General features: G+C 45.8%; 1 protein-coding gene across 4 annotated transcripts in view; it reads left to right on the forward strand.

The window, feature by feature from the left end:
- Positions 1–20,511, forward strand: part of ACAP3 (ArfGAP with coiled-coil, ankyrin repeat and PH domains 3) — a 173,022-nt gene that overhangs the window by 62,756 nt on the left and 89,755 nt on the right. For all 4 annotated transcript variants that reach the window (XM_033922305.1, XM_033922306.1, XM_033922307.1 and 1 more), the window contains exon 2: positions 13,134–13,191. In XM_033922305.1, coding sequence (XP_033778196.1) covers positions 13,134–13,191 — 58 coding nt within the window. The remainder of the gene's footprint in view (positions 1–13,133; positions 13,192–20,511) is intronic.

Below are 20,511 nucleotides of genomic sequence, written 5' to 3' on the forward strand. Positions count from 1 at the left end.
TTTCTCTGACATCAGAGAAAGGGCTGGACCGCCGGAAGAGGAAGCAGTGTAGCGCAGGGCTCAGAGAAGGGGCAGGACCGCCGGCAGAGGAAGCAGCTGAGATCACTGGAATCCGGGAAACAAGGTAGACAGCTTCTCCATGGGGGAGGGGGGGGAGGCTGTGGGGGTGCGAGCGGTTCTCGGGGTGGGAGTGAGAGGCGGTCCATCGGGGGTGGTAGTGGCGAGCGGTGGGGGTGCGAGCGGTCCTTCCGGCATGATGATATCGTGCGTTGGACGGGATGGGAAATCTATGTAAAAAAATTGTTATATACACGTGCAATGTTATGCACAGTTTGTAATAACACGTATAACAGCTAGCGCGTTATATGCGTGAAAATATGGGAAAAGGGGGCATAGAATGATTACAATTTCAAACCTGGGCAAAGTGCTGTGAATTGTTGCCTGGTTAATCCAGCCAAGTATAGTAGAAATGAAGCAGCTTTGAAAGAAGGGATTCCAGGTTTCAAATCCTGCTGTTGTCTCCTTGTGATCTTGAGCAAGTTGGCTTTAACCCTCCGTAGCCCTGGGTCAGACTCAGTGATCCTCCAGAGACAGGACCACTGCAAAATGTGACTCTTGATGCTCCACAGAATCAGAGGTCTAATGACAACAAAAACACTGTGGAGAAGATGATGTCCAAGACGTAGGCTTTTATTGAAAGTACAATTTTTTTTTTCCCTTTGGTTCATATACGTCCAGTGTGGGGAGGGGAGGGATAGGAGTATTTTATGATTTACATATAACATAGTAGATGACGGCAGATAAAGACCCGAATGGTCCATCCAGTCCATCCAGTCTGAATAAATATAGGATACAAGGGAGAGGGATTATTCAATATAGTTTAGAATTTGATGTTATATTAAGTGTGAGTTAAGTATAAATGATTGTATTATATGTTACACTTACTGGGAGCTTTAAAAATGAATAAAGATTAGTTAATATAACAAGTTATGGGGAGGGGGGGGAATGATTGTTTTATGTATTAATTGTGTATTTAAAGTGTCTTCCTCAGGGGTCCCTGAAGGTCCTAATGCAGAAACACGTGGATCAAAGACTAAAACCAATCCTGGGCGAAAACTCTGCGCGGTTGAGATGTCCTATTGAGGACTGGTTTTAGTCTTTGATCCACGTGTTTTTCCATTAGGACCTTCAGGGACCCCTGAGGAAGACAGTTTTGTCGAAACACGTACCCTGTTGGGTCCATAGTCCCCCAACAACTTGGGTCCTAGGTATCTTGTCATGTGGATTATCTGATTGTTCCTCCAGGGACAGGGAAATTCCTAGTGTATCGGAATATAACTCACCTTGAAGCTGTCACTGAGAAGGTTTGTGCTAAAAACAACTGGCGTAGCAAGAGGGGTATGGGGGAGGGGCGGTCCGCATAAAGACACAGGCACCTGTCCTCTCTGCCCCGCTCCTTCCTGACTCCCCCCTGCCGTGCACAGGTGCCCCCTACCCTTCCCTAGTACCTCTTTAATTTTTCCTGCATGAGTAGCATTACGAACGTGCTGCCCGCATCAGTGTCGCCTCTCTCCGATGTCACTTCCAAGCCCCGTGCCTAGGAAGTGGTGTCAGAGGAAGAGCCGGCATGATGTGGGCGGCACGCTTGTGCTGTTGCTCTCACCTGGAAAATTAAAAAGGTACGAGGAAAGGACATCTTTCCATCCCTCCTTCCCATCCTGCACAGCAGAACCCCGCCGACCCTCTCACCGCGAGGCCGACATACCTCCGTTCCAAACAGCAGCAGCGGCAGCACTGAACAGGCTGCTTTGCGGCCTTCCCCATCGAGGCATTCCCTTTGCCGCCGCATCACTGCCACCCTTTCATTATGGTAGTTTCAGTGCGCCCAGTTCAGCGCAGCCATTTCATTACTGGCCTTTCTATCAGCCAAATATCATGGTGAAAGAGGGGAGGGCGTATCAAAGAAGGTTTGCTCCCTCATTAGTGCTTAAGTCCCTGTTGGACAGGTGAAAGAAGGCTTCTGGGACAGGCCTCATTGCCCCCTCCCACTGGTGCTTCATGCCTAATTAGACTATTGAAAAAGGGGGCATTGCCCTCCTTGTCTCTCACTGGTGCTTCAGGCCCAATTGCTTCAAGGTTTGAAAGAGAGGGTAATGCCCCCCTTGCCCCTCCCCCCCCCCCCCCCCGGCGCTTCAATAAAGTTATCTGAAGGCTCCCGCTGCGGCCAGAAGTGCTCCCCTTGTCTCCTACTGCTGCTTCAATAAAGTTATGTGAGACAGCATTTGTCAGACTCCTCATCTTGTCGGGTGAGCTGGGGAGGGGTGGAGAGTGACTCAGTGCGATGGGGCCAGCTTGGGACAGCATCTGTCGGACTCCTCGCGAGTCACCTATCCAGGTGAGCTGGGTGGGAGCCGACTCAGTGCAATGAAACTGACCGCTCTTAAAGGGCCATGATGAAACGTCCCACCAATGAAATGGCCATGCTGAAACATCCCATTCCTGAGTGTTCCTGGGTGGGGCATGGGGGTGCTGTGCTTTAGTCTCCTATGGCAAATACACTTCTAAAAGTACGAATAAATAGCCACCAACTCCAATTAAAAGTTTCTTATACGGATGAAGGGCTCTTGTGATTCTATTTTCTGCACTATCTTTAAAATAGTTTTTTTAACATTTTTATGTGGGCATTGATCGTGGCTGAAAGGAGTGATACGGTGAATGTAGCTGTGTGAGCCAGGGTTTGCTGCCACTGTGACAGCTGCTGTGCAAAATCCAAGGATGCCAACAACATCTGTGCAGTTGTTTCTGGCAGTGTGCACAGGGAGCCTATAACAATGAATTAGAGGAATGGAAGCGTGTCATTTCCCTCTTCTCTGCCAGACTGATATCTGATAATCCTGGGACTCTGAAATATTCGGAACAGTTCTGCTTCTTGCCTCATGTGGGTCCAGGGGGGGTGGGGGGAGGGGAGGGGGGAAGGGGGAAGGGGGGAGTGTGAAACTTGACTCCTTTGTCTGAACTGAACCAGGCCCAGATTGAAGGAATGGTGTCCATCAGAATAATTTCACACTAATACATTGTATATGGTTAAAGATGGTATATCGTATTACAGTAAATGAGGAAGCTCTGCCATCTGCAGCCCAAAGAAATATCCCTGACTTCCTTTCTTTGGTTTATTGGATTGGGAAGGAATTAAACTCTCTCCCCCCCCCCCTTTCCCCCAATATAGATCTGCCCAAGGAGGGAAGGTCATTGCAGTATACACTTTGGTTCAGCTACTTGTTGTGGAGCGCTCATCCTAGTGCATTCTGGGACTTCCAGTCCTATCAGCTTTTCTGGAGTGTCTTTCAGTTTTATCATTAGCAAGTCAGTGCAATGTGGGTTTTTTTAGCACGTCACACACCGGAACAGATTTCATGTGCCAGCGGAGTGCTATTCTAGGGTTATTTCAGAGCTTCTTAAATATGGAAATGATTGGGCTCACTCTGACTATATTGACTTGTAATGAACTGCCAAAAATGTATGTTAAAGCCAGTGCCTCCCCCTTTGCCCTCAGGAGAAACATCTGTGAATCTGACATGTATTGCAAGCTGGGAATCTGAAGAAGACCTGAGAATCCTCTTTCCTGATATTGTCTCTTCCCAGAATGACATTGCCTTCCCTTCCCCTCCCCCTCCCCCAGAAGTCTTAATTATGTGGATTGAGAGGTGGACCTGGGGAGGGTTATTTCGGCTCACACCTGTGCAGCTGCCAGCAGCATTACGATAATTACCCGTGTGGCGCTGTTTATTTATAGAGCTCTGCAGTAGTCATTATTTTGCTGGAGCTGAAAATAAACAGAGAGGCTGGGCAACATCTACGCCAGGCTGACCACGTGACACCGGCTCTGCCCTTCTCAGTTGCTCAGCCGCTGCCACAAAATTTGTTTTACTGGAAAATCTCACCGGCGTTTGAAGCAGGAGCTGAAACACCGGGACTGACTCGCATTCCTTTTGGCCTGGGGGTTGGGTGCTCACCTCACCAGCCTAGGTACTGGGGCTCAGGGCAGACCGGAAGAAATGGGTCCAGCCAGTGCCAAGCTCCCAGAAGCCCTGCTTCAATGGCATCACCGATTTGCCAAGAGGAGGCTGCTGGGTAAAAGATCTGCTTTCCATGGTCTTTACAAACCTATTATTCTGCTTTGTGCTGCACCCCTTGACCAGGGATGGCTCTAGGCAAATCAACACCCTATGCCAAAACTAAAATTGGTGCCTCCTCCTCTTTCAGGGGTGGCAGCTTCAGTACAGCTACTGGTACACCACAGCATCCTTTTCTCCCCTAACAAACATCCATTTTCTCCTCCCCATCCTTGGGCCAGCATCGTTACTCCCTCTGCCATCCTTGGGCCAGCATCATTATCCCCTCCTCCCCCTCCCCCCCCACCCCTTCCGCTGCAGCTACATGATATGGAACTGGTGGCTATATGGGGAGAACTGGCATAGCAATGCCTTCTTATGCAGGTCATACTATGCCATTAAAGCCAGCCTTGCCTCTAGAATTTTCAGCCCTCTAGACTAAAACCCACCTGATGTATCTGACTCTGTTCCAGGATCCCTGAGTAGATACAGAAGAAAAGCTAGGGAAGGAGTGTGTTTGTTGTGTTAGCAGTTCTCTTGCTGACCTTTAGAAATTCCTTTCCCGGAGAGGAGAGCATTGAAGGCTCTGACATGTCTGCTTCCTGCAGATCTCCCTTGGCAATGCTCCAGGGACGCCTCTGCCATTCTCCTATGTTTCCTGTCCAACGGAAGCCACGGACACCCTCCTTATGCTCCTTACAACTTCATTTGGCATTGACACCCACCCCCCCCCCCTTAATGTGCCAATTCTAGAGCAGTTCCCTCATAACAGATTCTGTGACAAAAATGCCCTTGCTCTGTCAGGAAAGAAGTATCCCATGATCTGCAAATCAGAATTTTATTAACGGATGGGGTTGTGTTATAGCTAGCAGGAGAAAACCATAAGAACATAAGCAATGCCTCCGCTGGGTCAGACCTGAGGTCCATCATGCCCAGCAGCCCGCTTGTGCGGCGGCCCAACAGGTCCAGGATCTGTGCAGTAATCCTCTATCTATACCCTTCTATCCCCTTTTCCAGCAGGAAATTGTCCAATCCTTTCTTAAACCCCAGTACCGTACTCTGCCCTATTACGTCCTCTGGAAGCACATTCCAGGTGTCCACCACATGTTGAGTAAAGAAGAACTTCCTAGCATTCATTTTGAATCTGTCCCCTTTCAACTTTTCCGAATGCCCTCTTGTTCTTTTATTTTTTGAAAGTTTGAAGAATCTGTCCCTCTCTACTCTCTCTATGCCCTTCATGATCTTGTAAGTCTCTATCATATTTCCTCTAAGTCTCCTCTTCTCCAGGGAAAAGAGACCCAGTTTCTACAATCTCTCAGCGTATGAAAGGTTTTCCATCCCTTTTATCAGACGTGTCACTCTCCTCTGAACCCTCTCAAGTATCTCCATATCCTTCTTAAGGTACGGTGAACAATATTGGACGCAGTACTCCAGATGCGGACGCACCATCGCCCAATACAACAGCAGGATAACTTCTTTCGTTCTGGTAGTAATACCCTTCTTGATTATACCTAGCATTCTATTTGCTCTCTTAGCGGCCGCTGTGCACTGTGCCATCGGCTTCATTGTCATGTCCACCATTACCCCCAAGTCCCTTTCTTGGGTACTCTCATTCAATAACATCCCTCCCATTGTATAGTTGTACCTCAGGTTTCTGCTTCCCACATGCAATACTTTACATGGCCTGATAAATGAATGTCTGACTTTCCTACTAATCTACTGTTTGAAATGTCTGTTTTGCGCATCACTTAATGGGGGTTATTTGTGTGGGTTTTGATCAGGCCATTTCTCCCTGCTTCTTTTGGAATTCCAGATTAATAATAATAATAATAATAATAATTTATTCGCATATACCGCCAGACCACGAATGGTTCTAGGCGGTTCACAGCAGATAAGGCCGAATATCCAGCAAATATACAGTTCAAAAAGATACATCGATTTCTAGAATGTACACAATACATGTTGTATTTAAAAAGCATTAGGAAGCTTGGGTTACAAATTTGTCAAATAGTTGTGTCTTTAATAGTTTTCTAAAGAAATAATAGGATGAGACTCCTGGCATGATTTTGCCAAACCAGGCATTCATTTGGGCTGCCTGTTCTCTCGAGAAATCTCTTCAAACGACACAATTTGACAGTAGGATATGTGAATAACTGGACTCTACGTGTGGGCTTATTGGAGTGATTTAAAGAGAAATGGGAAACGAGGTAACCTGGGGACATACCGAAGACTGATTTGAAGCAAATCCATGCGAATTTGAATAGAACTCTAGCCTCAATCGGTTGCCAGTGTAATTTTTGGTAATAAGGAGTAACATGCTCCCATTTTTTCAGACCGAAAATCAGTCGGACAGCAGTGTTTTGAACCGCTCTTAGTTTTTTGAAGATTTTCTTATAGGCGCCCAGGTAGATTATATTACAGTAATCAAGGATACTCAGTATCGATGACTGAACAAAGTTAGGATCTGAAGCTAGCAGAAGACTTCATTCACAGCTCCCTGAGAATTTTCCCCCTTATAACTCTCTCAACATATTTTACTCCAGTCATTGCAGTGACCATCCCAGGTTTCTTCAGGCACCTGTAGTCATTGGTCACTAGGTATCACAGTTCTGTAACGCCTTTGATATTCTTCCTGCCCCAGGGTTAGTTAATACTACCTTTACCCAGTTTAAAGCATTCTCGGCCCTGGCTGACCCACTGGAACATTACACCTGAGCCATGAATAAAATCCAGGTACTTCCAAAGGGGACTTCTCTTGAGATCTATGCGAAAGGTTTTTTTTTGAAGGATATACCACATCAATGGTACATACCTAACATTTACGAGCCTCTTAGCTGCACATGTTCATTGAGCTGCTCTGTTTGGGATAGGAAGATTGTCTGGAGAGATTAATGTTCTTATGTCAGTTTGTCATGTAATATGGTGTTGTTTTAATTTTTTGTAAAATGATTGTAATGTCATTTGTGTATATCTATGAATGTGTTGACGTACTTCACCTTGTAAAAGGCGGATTATAAATGAACCAAACCAAATATTAACTTTAGTTATGTCTCTTGCAACTAGCAAGCTGAATTTTGTGCAGTCTGTAACCTTCAAGTAGTTCAACAGAAGAGTTCTGCATTGATGAAGGCAAGGCATGAGCTACATTAGTGGAAAAGGTTCTTGTTTCTCTCTGTGGTGGAGCCTGAGAATTGAGTATCTAGATTGAACAGTTCCTATAAAAGCATCAATACTGGAGTTTTTCTTCTCCTAAAGACTTATGGAAGACCCATTCTGTGTTTTACATGTGATTATTGGTTGCTGTTATCTATTCAAACCATGTTGGACTCCTGATGCAGGCAGTATTTTGCCGAAACACAAAAATGTTGGGTCATTTGACCTGTTCAATTTGGTGTTCAGTGGAATTCCAGTCTCTCTTGAACTTTAGGTTCTCGTTCACTCCCGTTCCTCATGTATGACATGAGCAAGTTTGGTTCTTCTTCTTTTCTGTTGTGCAATTTTTGAAGGTCTGAGTGGTTATGTGGACCTGGTGGTCTGAATTTATTCTCTCAGTTTTATTTCATGATGTGGTGTCATTTCCTGTGTCGATCTGCCCGAGTTTTCTTGTCCAAAAACAGTGCAACACAAAAAAACCTGTATCTGGATGAATACAGACAGTTTTATTGAACAGTCCAGTAGTAGCTACGTGACTGTAATCCACTGTAGGCGATGTGAGATGATACGCTAGGACCCAGCGTGGTCCGTGTTTCGGCTGTTCTTGCCTTCGTCAGGAATCTTGGTATCCAAGAATCGCATTGACTACACGCGAGGCAATTGTTCGGCCAAACATCTCAGAAAATACTCAGGTGTCGTTTTCTGAGGTGTTTCGCAGAATTGTCTTGTGTAGTTGATGTGATTTTTGGATATCCAGATTTAGTCCACCTTTGGTCCAGCCCCCCTCCCCCCCCCCCCCCCCGAAAAAAAAAAATCACTTCTGGCTATTTATCTGGGATAAACTCAATAAAAAGGTAACACAGTCCCATTACTATACTATCCAGGGCTGGGGTTCAGTATGCTGGGGCCCAGAGCAGAAATGTAGGTGTCAATATTTAGTGATTTTAAATGGCCAGAAATTGCTCCTGGCCAGTTAAATCGCTTCATTGAGGGTAACGGCTCATTATAGCGCTGCTGAAAACATCCGGTTAGCGCCCAACTCAAAACCTGCTATTTTTTAAAGGCGTTCCGGGAGCGGATTCAGCACTTTGCCGATATTCAGCATTTAACTGGCCATGGTAACCACATAAATAGTACTGACTTACGTGGTCCTACTAGCTTCACGTGGCTCACTAAAGCCGGTTAAGGGCTCCTTTTACGAAGGCGCGTTAGGGCCTTAACCCGCGGAATAGGGCTCGCTAAAATGCTGCGTGCGCTAGCCGCTACCGCCTCCTCTTGAGCAGGCGGTAGTTTTTCGGCTAGCCCGTGCTAATCCGGTGCGTGCGCTAAAAACGCTAGCGCGCCTTCGTAGAAGGAGCCCTAAGTGCTAAATATTGCACTTAACTAGCTAGATTTTCGTTGGCTCTGCAAACCTGAAAATTCAGTGCCAGAGCCCGGACCTGGCCTGGCGTTGAATTTCCTGGAGATAATACCGGGGACAGTCAGCAAAATGCTGATCATTTGCCTAGTGAATATCGGGCTCCTTTTAGAGAATCACAAAGCTCACCATAGCAGGCTGTGTCTTGTTCATCTTGAAGTAGGTTTGGGGCCGCCTCTGTCACGGTTTGCATTCCTCTAACGCCAACCCTTGTACCATCGCTGCCTTGAGAAGCAGGAAAGGTAGAAGCTGTGATTAGCAGCCCTGTAACATTTCTCAAGCAGCTGGTGGCTTAAAGGAGACTGAAGGGCTGTTCTAAGAACAGGATAAGATGTACTTTGGAGAGGATTATTCCTGGAATACAAAACACCACCATCCATTGACTGGAATGCACTGAGACTCGGGAAAATTTGTTTAGTGTGTGCAGGGTATGGGCATGTGCCAATGCTTATTAAAAACATGGCAAAGAAACGATGAGGAGTGAATCTATTGTTTACTTCCAGAGACCGGGCTGTTGAATGCAGAGCAAACAGGATACTGAATAGCTGATGTCAGAAGAGGCTTTAGAGAAATCCTGCTAGGCACACGCTCACTACCTCTGCCCTTCCTCCCTGTTCCTCTCGGAGCATCTGGCTCTTGAGATGAACATGAAATTAAAATTATACAGATCCCTAGCTAAGCAGGCTGGGATTTCTAGTCCTGCTCTCCCTTATGAGGAAACTTCTACGGTTACCCTATGGCTCCAGAAAAAGGAGGACGGATTGAGACATCCATTGCTTTTAATGGCAATAAAACCTAAATGCCTCAATCCGTTCTTCTTTTTCTGGAGCTGTATGGTAACCCTACTTCAGAACATATTTATTTATATATCACAGTATGTTAGGAGTTCTATGTGGTTAACAAAAGAAAATTGAAACCGTGCCAATAAAAACAAATGACTTATTTTTGGAGGGGGAAGCTTAGCTTGTTTCGATGCCCTGGGGGTCATCAGAGTCCAGACCCTGGGGGGGAACTTGGTTTGCGCCTTTCTGTTTTCTGCCTGGCATTCCGCTCCATGGGGGGGAAGGGGGGGAGATGGTGGGGAGGGCTTGTGGGTGGAGGGAATTTGGGGTGGTTGGGAGTTTTTTGGGTTGGTATACTTGACATTTTTGTGTTATGTTGTCCTTGCTTATGTAGACATTGCCTCTGTTTCTTCTGTGCTGGCCTTTGTTGTTGTATTCACTTCTGCGTGTTTTTTTTTCATGTCAATAAAAATTGTTTACAATCTAAAAACAAATGACTTAGAAATTACAAAAATTTCTTAAATAAGTAGGTTTTCAATAATTTCCTGAATTGTTGGTAAGAGATAGAGCTAACTAACATATACATAGTAGCATAGTAAATGACGGCAGATAAAGACCTGAATGGTCCATCCAGTCTGCCCATTAGTTATATCCATTAAAAATACATGATTAAATTAACTTGTCTCTTCTTTGATATTTCTGGGCCATAGACTATACCCTCTGGTATTGTCCTAGGTTCCAAATGCTGAAGTTGCCATTTAATCAAGCCATTGTGACATCACTGCTGAGGTTGGCTCTTAGGCATTGGTGGAATGAGGCATTATGACATCACAATCTCAGCTCTGGAATGTTGCTACTCTTTGGGTTTCTGCCAAGTAACATTGTAACATAGTAAATGACGGCAGATAAAGACCTGAACGGTCCATCCAGTCTGCCCATTAGTTATACCCATTAAAAAAATACATGATTAGATTAACTGGTCTCTTCTTTGATATTTCTGGGCCATAGACTGTAAAGTCTGGTATTGTCCTAGGTTCCAAATGCTGAAGTTGCCATCTAATCAAGCCATTGTGACATCACTGCTGATGATTGTGACAATCTCAGCTCTGGAATGTTGCTACTCTTTGGGTTTCTGCCAAGTAAATTAGTAACATAGTAAATGATGGCAGATAAAGACCTGAACAGTCCATCCAGTCTGCCCATTAGTCATATCCACTAAACATACATGATTAAATTAACTTGTATGTTCTTTGATATTTCTGGGTCATAGACTGTAACAGATTTCCAAACTCGTTATCACAAGACTTCTTTATGTTGAGAACTAATAGAAGCAGGTCAGTAGCAGGAGGGTGTCCCTTGTCATCTGAAGCTCTAGTCGTATGTTTTATATTGAATTTGACACTGAAATTATATGGGACAACTGAAATCGATAGTTTGTTTGTTTACACCAGGGGTCCCCAAAGTCCCTCCTTGAGGGCCGAATCCAGTTGGGTTTTCAGGATTTCCCCAATGAATATGCATGAGATCTATGTGCATGCACTGCTTTCAATGCATATTCATTGGGGAAATCCTGAAAACCCGACTGGATTCGGCCCTCAAGGAGGGACTTTGGGGACCCCTGGTTTACACTATAGAATAGGAGACCTTTACTTGGACTCTTCAGTCGCATTCTGGGTTTTCTGTATCGTTTTAAGAGGAAGGTGAGAATCTGCAGCAGTTTAAGGGAAAGGGTCTGTAGATCTCACCCTGGACATGCTGTCTTTTACTCTACTCCAGGGGCGTCAAAGTCCCTCCTCGAGGGCTGCAATCCAGTCGGGTTTTCAGGATATCCCCAATGAATATTTATGAGATCTATTAGCATACAATGAAAGCAGTGCATGCAAATAGATCTCATGCATATTCATTAGGGAAATCCTGAAAACCCGACTGGATTGCAGCCCTCGAGGAGGGACTTTGACACCCCTGCTCTACCCTCTGGCATCTGGAACAATAATATTATTGGTGTGTTCCTCTCTACTGACTGAAAGAAGGATGCACAATAGCCCAACAACACGGTAGTAAATGCTGTGTTGGGAGTGATTTTAATTTACAGGGTGATGCTCAGTTCAATAGAAATCAAGTTATATGCATGCTATTTGTGCAGAACAGCCCCGGGAAAAGAGGGAAGAACTGTGCCTGCCTTTTCAGAAGAGCACAGATAGGCACTGCTCTCCCCCTTTCTCTGTCCTTGCCCACTATATTAAAACAAGAGAACACCGCATGAGACCGATAGATTGAAAACACATCATAACAGGCCCAATATTCAAAACCATTTTAGGAGAGGCTCTGAGCCAGCTAAGCCATTTAACGGTGACAGGACAAAAGCGTGCCGGACAAAGCCGCGCCGACATTTCAGCCCAGACAATTGTGTGCAAGATTCCAGCACGCCGCTGTAAACGTTACTTTTAAAGAGCTCGGATGGGGGTGTGTGGGGGTGGGAACACCCCCACTTTACTTAATACTGTTTGCGCTGCCGTTGGCTGCTGTTGGGGGGGTGTGGGGGGATGCAGCCCCCCATTATACAGAAAACTTAACTTTTTCCTAAAAAATTAGGAAAAAGTTAAGTTTCCTCTATAATGGGGGGTTCCAAACCCCCCCTAATGGTGGCATAAACACTATTAAGTAAACTTGGGGGGTTCCCCCCTCACACCCCCCATCGGAGCTCTTTAAAATTAACTTTTCTGGCGGCGCACTGGAGTCTTGCGCCCAATAGTCTGGGCTCAAATGTCGGCGTGGCTTTGTCCCGCGCGTGAATGACTGTGAACCCATTTACCTGGGTATCTGGGAATATTCAGGGGCATTTAGCGGAATAGTGCCACTGTATATCCTCTCTAACCAGTCAAAGAAAAACGAGATATCTTGTAGGTCAGGGGTAGGGAACTCCGGTCCTCGAGAGCCGTATTCCAGTCGGGTTTTCAGGATTTCCCCAATGAATATGCATGAGATCTATTTGCATGCACTTCTTGCAATGCATATTCATTGGGGGAAATCCTGAAAACCCGACTGGAATACGGCTCTCGAGGACCGGAGTTCCCTACCCCTGTTGTAGGTGATCTGGGGACTGAGTCGGCGCTTAACCTGATTAAGGGGGGTCTTTTACTAAGGTGCGCTAACTGATTTAGTGTGCGCTAAATGCTAACGTGCCCATTATATTCTATGGACGTGTTAGCATTTAGGGCTCCTTTTACTAAGTCGCGTTAGGGCTTTAACGCACGGAATAGCGCACGCTACATTGCCGCGCGCACTAGACCTTAATGCCAGCATTGAGCTGGCGTTAGTTCTAGAAGCATAGCGCGCGGTGTAGCACGCAGTAATTTCCTGCGTACGCTAAAAACGCTAGCGTACCTTAGTAAAGGGAGCCCTTAGTGCGTGCTAAATCGGCTAGCGCGCCTTAGTAAAAGACCCCCCCTAAGTGCGAAATAGGCCATGTTCCCGCCAGGTCCTGCAGCCTGCTCTACACAGAGAGCCTGTCACGGTCTCAGAATGTCCTCTTCCTACCCTGGTTCACCCTCTATTTCAAACTGAAAATCAGGGAATGCAGAGAGAATGTTCTCTTGTGTACTTTTCCTTGGCAGTGTCCCTCAGAGAAGTTCTAGCAAAGTATCCATTAATCCTTATTTCTTCTCACAGGGCAGCCATCGACGAGGTGGAAACGGATGTGGTGGAAATCGAAGCAAAGCTTGATAAGGTAGGAGCAACGTGGCTTGTGGGGCTGAGATGAGCATTTTTTTGGTGGGGTGGAGAGTGAACCAGTTGAAGCAGTGAACCCTCGTCCCCTCTGGTGAAAGCTGTGTTCAGCAGCTTCCTGCTTCCCTATTATTATGAAACTTTTTTTATTGGCAAATGGAATAACAACTCACAAGCATAGAATACAGAGAAGGATTATAAACATGTCCAAGAACGAACAGAAGAGGGACCCCCCCCCCCCAAAGAGGACTGGACTCTGATGTCCTCTCAGGGAGCAAAGAGGCCCAAACACCCCCCAACCAGCCCACACCCCCCTATTCCCCCCCAACTCCCTCCTCCCCCCTCCCCAACAGAAAATGTCCCAGGTCAGACAGGTGGCGCAGAGTACATTTGCAATCTATTCACAATTTGACTACGACTGTGTGGTGGCAGACTGTCCAAGTAAGGAGACCAAGTGCGAATAAAATCACTGCTCTTACGACAAGAGGAACAAGCCAGCCGGGCCTCCCAACACACCAACTCATGTAATTTATTTCTCCAATACCAAAAGGAGGGAGGAACATCGGCCAGCCAATGGTTCAAGATACACTTTTTCCCCACTATATAACATTTGCTCAAAAATAATTTTTCAGCAGAAGAAAACCCAGAAAAGGCAGGGAAGTGAGCAAACAACATGTGATAGACAGAAAGAGGGACAGGGACCTGAAGAAGGCCCTGCAGAAAGGAGGCCAAAGCCCCCCAAAAACCCTGTATACTCTCACAACTCCAAAAGCCCTATTGTTCACTGCCACACAGAAAGGTGGATGAAGCTGACTTATATATAGCCCTTTCACCTATGTCACCTCGTGTATGGAATTTGCTTCTGAAAATGTAAACTTGCACTTCAGTCTGCTGTGGTTTGGAAATACTGTACTCTGCTTTTTTTTCCACGGCTTTTAAGCTATCAGTTCTTACATGTGAAGTCTCCATTTTGCATAAGACCATGGTGTAGGTATTGGGACATGAAGACACTGAAGAGAAAGCCCCAAAAGGCCTCAATGACAACAGGGCACGGCACAATGGAGGAGTCGTGAGGATAAAATGTCAATAATTCAGCCAGGGGTGTACAGTTCAAAGAACACTTTATTGCAGTGGTCTCAAACTCAAAACCTTTGCAGGGCCACATTTTGGATTTGTAGGTACTTGGAGGGCCGCAGAAAAAATAGTTAATGTCTTATTAAAGAAATGACAATTTTCCATGAGGTAAAACTCTTATAGTTTATAAATCTTCCTCCCCTGAAGGCCTGCATGTTCCCCCCCTTCTTTGCAGCATCCTCCAGCTTCCCCCTCCCCGGCTCCCGATCTTAGTTTCAGCTAATTACCGCAGCCTGCAGAGAGGATTGCCAGTGCTGTAGCATTCTTTGCAGGCTGCCATCGGCCTCTTCAGCACGTTCCTGCTGCCGCGGTCCCGTCCCTCCTCTGACATCAGAGGCAGGATCACGGCAGATGGAACATGCTGCTGGAGACGAAGGCAGCCTGCATGAATCGCTACAGCATCAGCAATCCTTTCTGCAAGCAGTGGTAATTATCTGAAGGTAAGAGCGAGAGGCCGGGGGAAGCCGGAGGATGCTGCAAAGAGTGGGCAGCACTAGTACAGACAACGGGCCGCAATATAGTACCTAGCGGGCCGCATGTGGCCCCCGGGCCGCAAGTTTGAGACCACTGCTTTATTGGTAGTAGCACTGCGAAGATTCAAAGACTCGACACTGACAGTGTTTCGGAATCAGTACCTTTGTCAAGAGTCTCGAAGGACGATTTCTCTATCGCATGAATAGTGCATTAAGCGCAGCGGATGAATTATTAACATCTTATCGTCACAACTCTTCCGTTGTGCCTTAGGAATTTGGACATCCACGTTGGGGTGTTCAGGGTTCCACCAGGATTTTACTCACGTCTCTGCTGTACATGGAGCTTTCTATAAAATACGTATGAAGACATTGCAAAAATGTGTATAGTATTTGCAGGCATGTATATACAGTGGGAGCTCAATTTCAAGAATCCACATATTAAGATAAGCATCAGTGTCCTTTAGCAGTTTTCATGTATAATTGCTAGAAATTATATGTAGAAGTACCAATTTCTATGTATAAGACATGTCAATTTCACACATTGTATATGAGCCATTTTCCAATTAAGCAGCAAAGCTCCGTAACATAAATCATTACAATTTAAAGGGTAAAATAAAACTGGAGAGCAAATACAATTATCCTCTCTGTCACTTGTGTCATGCCCTAGCTCAGGGGTAGGCAATTCCGGTCCTCGAGAGCCGGAGCCAGGTCAGGTTTTCAGGATATCCACAATGAATATGTTTGAGATGGATTTGCATGCACTGCCTCCTTGAGATACAAATCTATCTCATGCATATTTATTGTGGATATCCTGAAAACCTGACCCGGCTCTGGCTCTCGAGGACTGGAATTGCCTACCCTTGCCCTAGCTGATGCAAATGCTTTGCAGAGTTGTATGTGAGCCTCACAGGAGATTCAAATTCCAATGGAGAAATTCACGGAACTGATGGTTCGTTCCCATTGTAAAAGTGAGGCGCACACATAATTTTTTACCCGCCCACACCATACCCGAAACACACCTTCTCTAATCTACATTCTGTGCCGTCTCCCTGAGTAAATGTCATGAGAAACAAGGTAGTATCAAACTTTAAGCCTTCAACTAAGGCCCTAGGCCAGTGGTTCCCAACCATATCCTGGAGGACCAGCAGGCCAGTCAGATTTTCAGGATAGCCTTAATGAATATTCATGAGAGAGATATGCATATATTAGAGGTGCCAGGCATGCAGATCTGCTCCATGCATATTCATTAGGGCTAACCTGAAAACCCGACTGGCCTGGTGGTCTTCCAGGACAGGGTTGGAAACCACTGCCCAAGGCCACTCCAATGCCCGTTCAGTAATATATGAATATACTTTGCAATAAACTCCTCCCAACATATTTGCGGTGGTTAGGGTGTGGGACCTAAATGCGAATACGGAAAAACCGCGAATAACTTTTTATATGTTATTTGCGGTTTTTTGTAACAGCCACCGTTATTACTATTGAAATCGCGAATAACAAACAATAGTGGGAGACCTGACCTGTTCCTGAAGGAGAGGTAATATCGGTGAAGAAAGCAGCGATTTTCCTGTGCATGCTGGGAAGCAACGTTTTTCTCTGTGCACGCTGGGAAGATGGGAAGTAGCGATTTTGTGGGTCAAAGCTATTAAGCGCCAAACTTTTTTTTATCGGTACAGGTACTTTACTCATGATGTAATTTTTTTGGGGGGAGGAGTCAGTATGCGAAAAATCGCAAATAAACTAAACCGTGAGTGCTGAAACCGCGAATACGGAGGGAGAAGTGTACTCTTTTTTTATTCCATTTTTTTGGAAAAACATTTTTAATACTTTTTCTTTAATCCCATAATTATATCAAAAATTCCCATCCTGCACATTTTAAACAAGGGAGAGAAACATCAATCATGACTGGAAAGGGATCATGGGTAGGGCTGCCCCCTAGACCCGCCCCCCCCGGGCCCGCCCAGTTCCACCCATCCCCGCCCTGTAATGCCCTAATACTGCCCCCAGTCCCGCCCTAGCCCCAACCCCTACTACCTGCTCAGGCAGGGAGGAAGTCCGCGCATGCGCGGATGCTTTGCGATGACTTCACGTGCGGCATCTGCGCCTGTGCGGAATTCCTCCCTTCCCGACTTGATTTGAGGAGGCTTTCCAAAACCCGGACAAAGTGCATGTCCGAGGAAATCCGGATGTCTGGTAACCCTAATCATGGAGCCTCTTGTGGCATACCCACTTCACCAATCTTGATCTTCTTTAATCATTTGTTTCTCTCCCCTCCCTCCCTAGTCTTTAATACATCTTTTTCTATTATCTTCTTCTGAAAAGATTTTTTGGACAAATTTTTTTTTCTAAAATGTCATATCGGCGAATTATCAATAACCGTAGAACCACTTAATAAACGTTCACAACGGTGTCAGGTCAAAAGCGCGCCGGGACAAAGGCGCGTGCAGACAACTGAGCGCAATGTGGAGGCGCGCGCCGAAGAAAATGACTGTTTTAAAGGGCTCCGACGGGGTGTGGGGGGGGAACCCCCCACTTTACTTTATACAGATCACGCCGCGTTGTGGGGGATTTGGGGGGTTGTAATCCCCCACATTTTACTGAAAACTTCACTTTTTCCCTAAAAAACAGGGAAACAGTTAAGTTTGCAGTATAATGAGGGCGGTTACAACCCCCCAACGCCCCCTCCCACAACGCCGCCGCGATCTGTATTAAGTAAAGTGTGGGGGGGGGGGGTTCCCCAACAAAACCCCCTGTCGGAGCCCCTAAAAACACTCTTTTTCTTTGGCGCGCGCTTCCGTCTTGCGCTCAGTTGTCGGCGCGCGCCTTTGCTTCGGCGGTTTTGTCTATGAACCGTTCACAACGTATGAGGCACCACTTATCTGCCCATTAGAACTCCAGTACCATTTAGTTTTCACTCCCGATGCTTAGGGTACAGCTTTCACACTGACCCTCTTAGCGTTTCGGTCAACGGACCTGCCTCAGGGGGATTCACCACCAGACACGTCTAAAATACACAAACCAAATACAGTACCTCAAAAAAATCTTTTAAATATCCAATATGCTAAAACAAATATATCCAAACATAAAAACCCCCAGGCTCACTTACCTATCACAAATTCTTCAGCTTCCAAAATTAACTGCCACTAAGGCCTGTTGTTACAACCACCCCACGCTTATGCCTCTGAATAACAATTCCACGAACTACGTCATTTCCCATTGTTAGAAACCCACTTTCCCTAACAAACACTTCCAAAGGCATCCCTTACCCTGCCCCATACTGTCCGCCAGGCACCACCCTTCTGTTCTCCTGTTGGTTCCACGATAACCCCGCAAAATCCAAAGAGATTACTAAAATTAACTCCCTGCAAAACGCACGTTACTCCCCCCCCAGCACCAAAAAACCCACAAGTAAAACCCACCCACTCCACAACTGCATAACACATCACGTTTTCCACTCACTCTCACCACATCACCACCACCACCCACACAAACCCACAATCACTCCTTCCCTTGCCCCAGCATGATAACAAACATTGCAACTCCTTTACTACTGATGGAGCTACATTGACAAACGGTTTCTCTTCAACAACTGATTGACTCCCAGACGAAGCTCCATTTCCTCAAGCCTCTCACCACAGAACTCCCCCTCCCGGTCATAACCCACTCAGACACCCCCATTACCCCAACAGCCACTACCACTGACTAAACATTACTGTCCTCTAGGTCCTTAGCCATCTCCTTCATGATTCAGCCCATAGGGTGAAATAATGCGCAACCAAAAAATCCATCATCTTTTTTTTTTTTTTTTTTAATCTTTATTGATTTTCAAAACTTCAATAGTGCAATACAACAAATAATAATACAATAAAAGCACATTCAACTTATACATGTTCTTAATCAATCATTTCCCCCCAGCCACCCAATGATTATTCAATAAAACACAAAATCATAATTACCGCAAAACATCTTTCTTGATTTATTAACACTTTCTCAATGTCACCTCCCCCACTACTTACATGGAATTCAGGAAGCGCCTAAAGACATACCTGTTCCTGCTGTATCTAGACAACTGACCCGTACTTCTCCCTCTCCTCAATATGGATTTTCTAGACCTTTTACCCTCTCTCGCTCACCTCTCCCATGTTCAATCATTTTGTACCTTCTCTTAATCTTTTGTAAACTGCATAGAACTTCACGGTATTGCGGTATATAAACTGTTATTATTATTATTATAGTGTGATCTTTTCTACCACTGCAAATCGTAAATCATTAAATGAATGTCCAAAATCAAGGCAATGCACTACCAAAGGGGCATTCCTATCGTGTGGTTGTATATGGCTACAATGTTCTATCATTCTCAATTTAAGCAGACGTACAGATTTTCCTACATACACCATGGCACACCCGGGCACCAAATGGCATAACTCACCTGAGGGGTCTCCCTGAGTAAATAGCAGCATTCTGAAATCTCCATTTACACCTGTGTGCAATCTACATAGTACCACAGCTATCTGTGTGTGGATATGCTGTGGCAGGCTTCTGAAACGACCTCCGGAGACATTGTAGACTGGTTTATTGTGCATTATTAAGAAGTTATATTTAAGTTTCATTAACAAAAGGAGACGAGGTATAATCTCCAAAAGTGACCAAGGTGAATTTGGCAGAGGGAAGTAGAGGCCAAGTGAATTTCAGTTTCGGCACCAAAACTGCCCCAAAATTCAGATTTGGCCACGTTTCGCCTGAAATTAATCTATGGCCAAGCAGGGATATTCAGCAGAGTCTAATGTATAGCTATGCGTAGCGGCAGCTTCTGCGCAAAACCCTTTCCTGCGTTTTGCTCCCAAAGATTGTGTGCTGAAGCCGTGCAAAGCCTGTGCACGTTTTAAAAAACATTTAATTTTAATATTTTATATACCACTTGCAAGCTAGAATGCTATTGAAGTGGTGTGAATTCAGGTGCAGTAGATATTTTTCTGGGCCTGGTAGGTTCTGAGCATTGGCCCTCTAGACTAGGGGTGTCCAACCTTTTGGCTTCCCTGGGCCGCATTGGTCGAAAAAAATGTTTCTGGGGCTGCACAAACGTGCAAACGCTGCAGCAAGACAGAGGAGGGAGCCGGCAAGACGGTAAACACCCGGGGGCAGCAGAGGAATACACTGTATTGCCCTTGACCGGGGCTGCACAAAATACTTCACTGGGCCGCAGGTTGGACACCCCTGCTTTAAACTGTGAGTTCAATGCCAGTTATAGAGCAGACTAGTGTCAGCATTAACTGCACAGAAGGTTCGGAGGGCTCCAGCACAGGAAACAATGTGTGCCCAAAAGTAGCGCGAATAGTATTTAAATGTAGTCACAGATGTTAATTAGGTGAGTTCCTATTCCCTTCCCAATGCTCAGAGAACAGTGCATAAAACAAAGCCACCCTTATACGCTTCCCCAAGAACGCCGTTCCTCAGCTAAGTTGCTGTTATCTGTACCCTTTTCCTCCACTGCCAATTCCTTCACCCTGCAGGTCTAGCATCCATATTCCTTATTCCCCCTCAACACACACTTTTGGTCCCCCCCCCCCGATCTGACCTCCAACGGACCCCTCTCACTCTGTAGAGCCAGTATTTCTTACCTGCAGTTCTCTCGAAGCAGCAGTGACAGCTGGTCAGCAAAGTCAGCAGTGAAACGGCAGAGGAAAGGCCCTGTCGGGGCTGGCTGCAAGCAGCCT

Source organism: Geotrypetes seraphini, chromosome 15 (assembly GCF_902459505.1).
Source record: "Geotrypetes seraphini chromosome 15, aGeoSer1.1, whole genome shotgun sequence".
Classification (NCBI taxonomy): domain Eukaryota; kingdom Metazoa; phylum Chordata; class Amphibia; order Gymnophiona; family Dermophiidae; genus Geotrypetes; species Geotrypetes seraphini.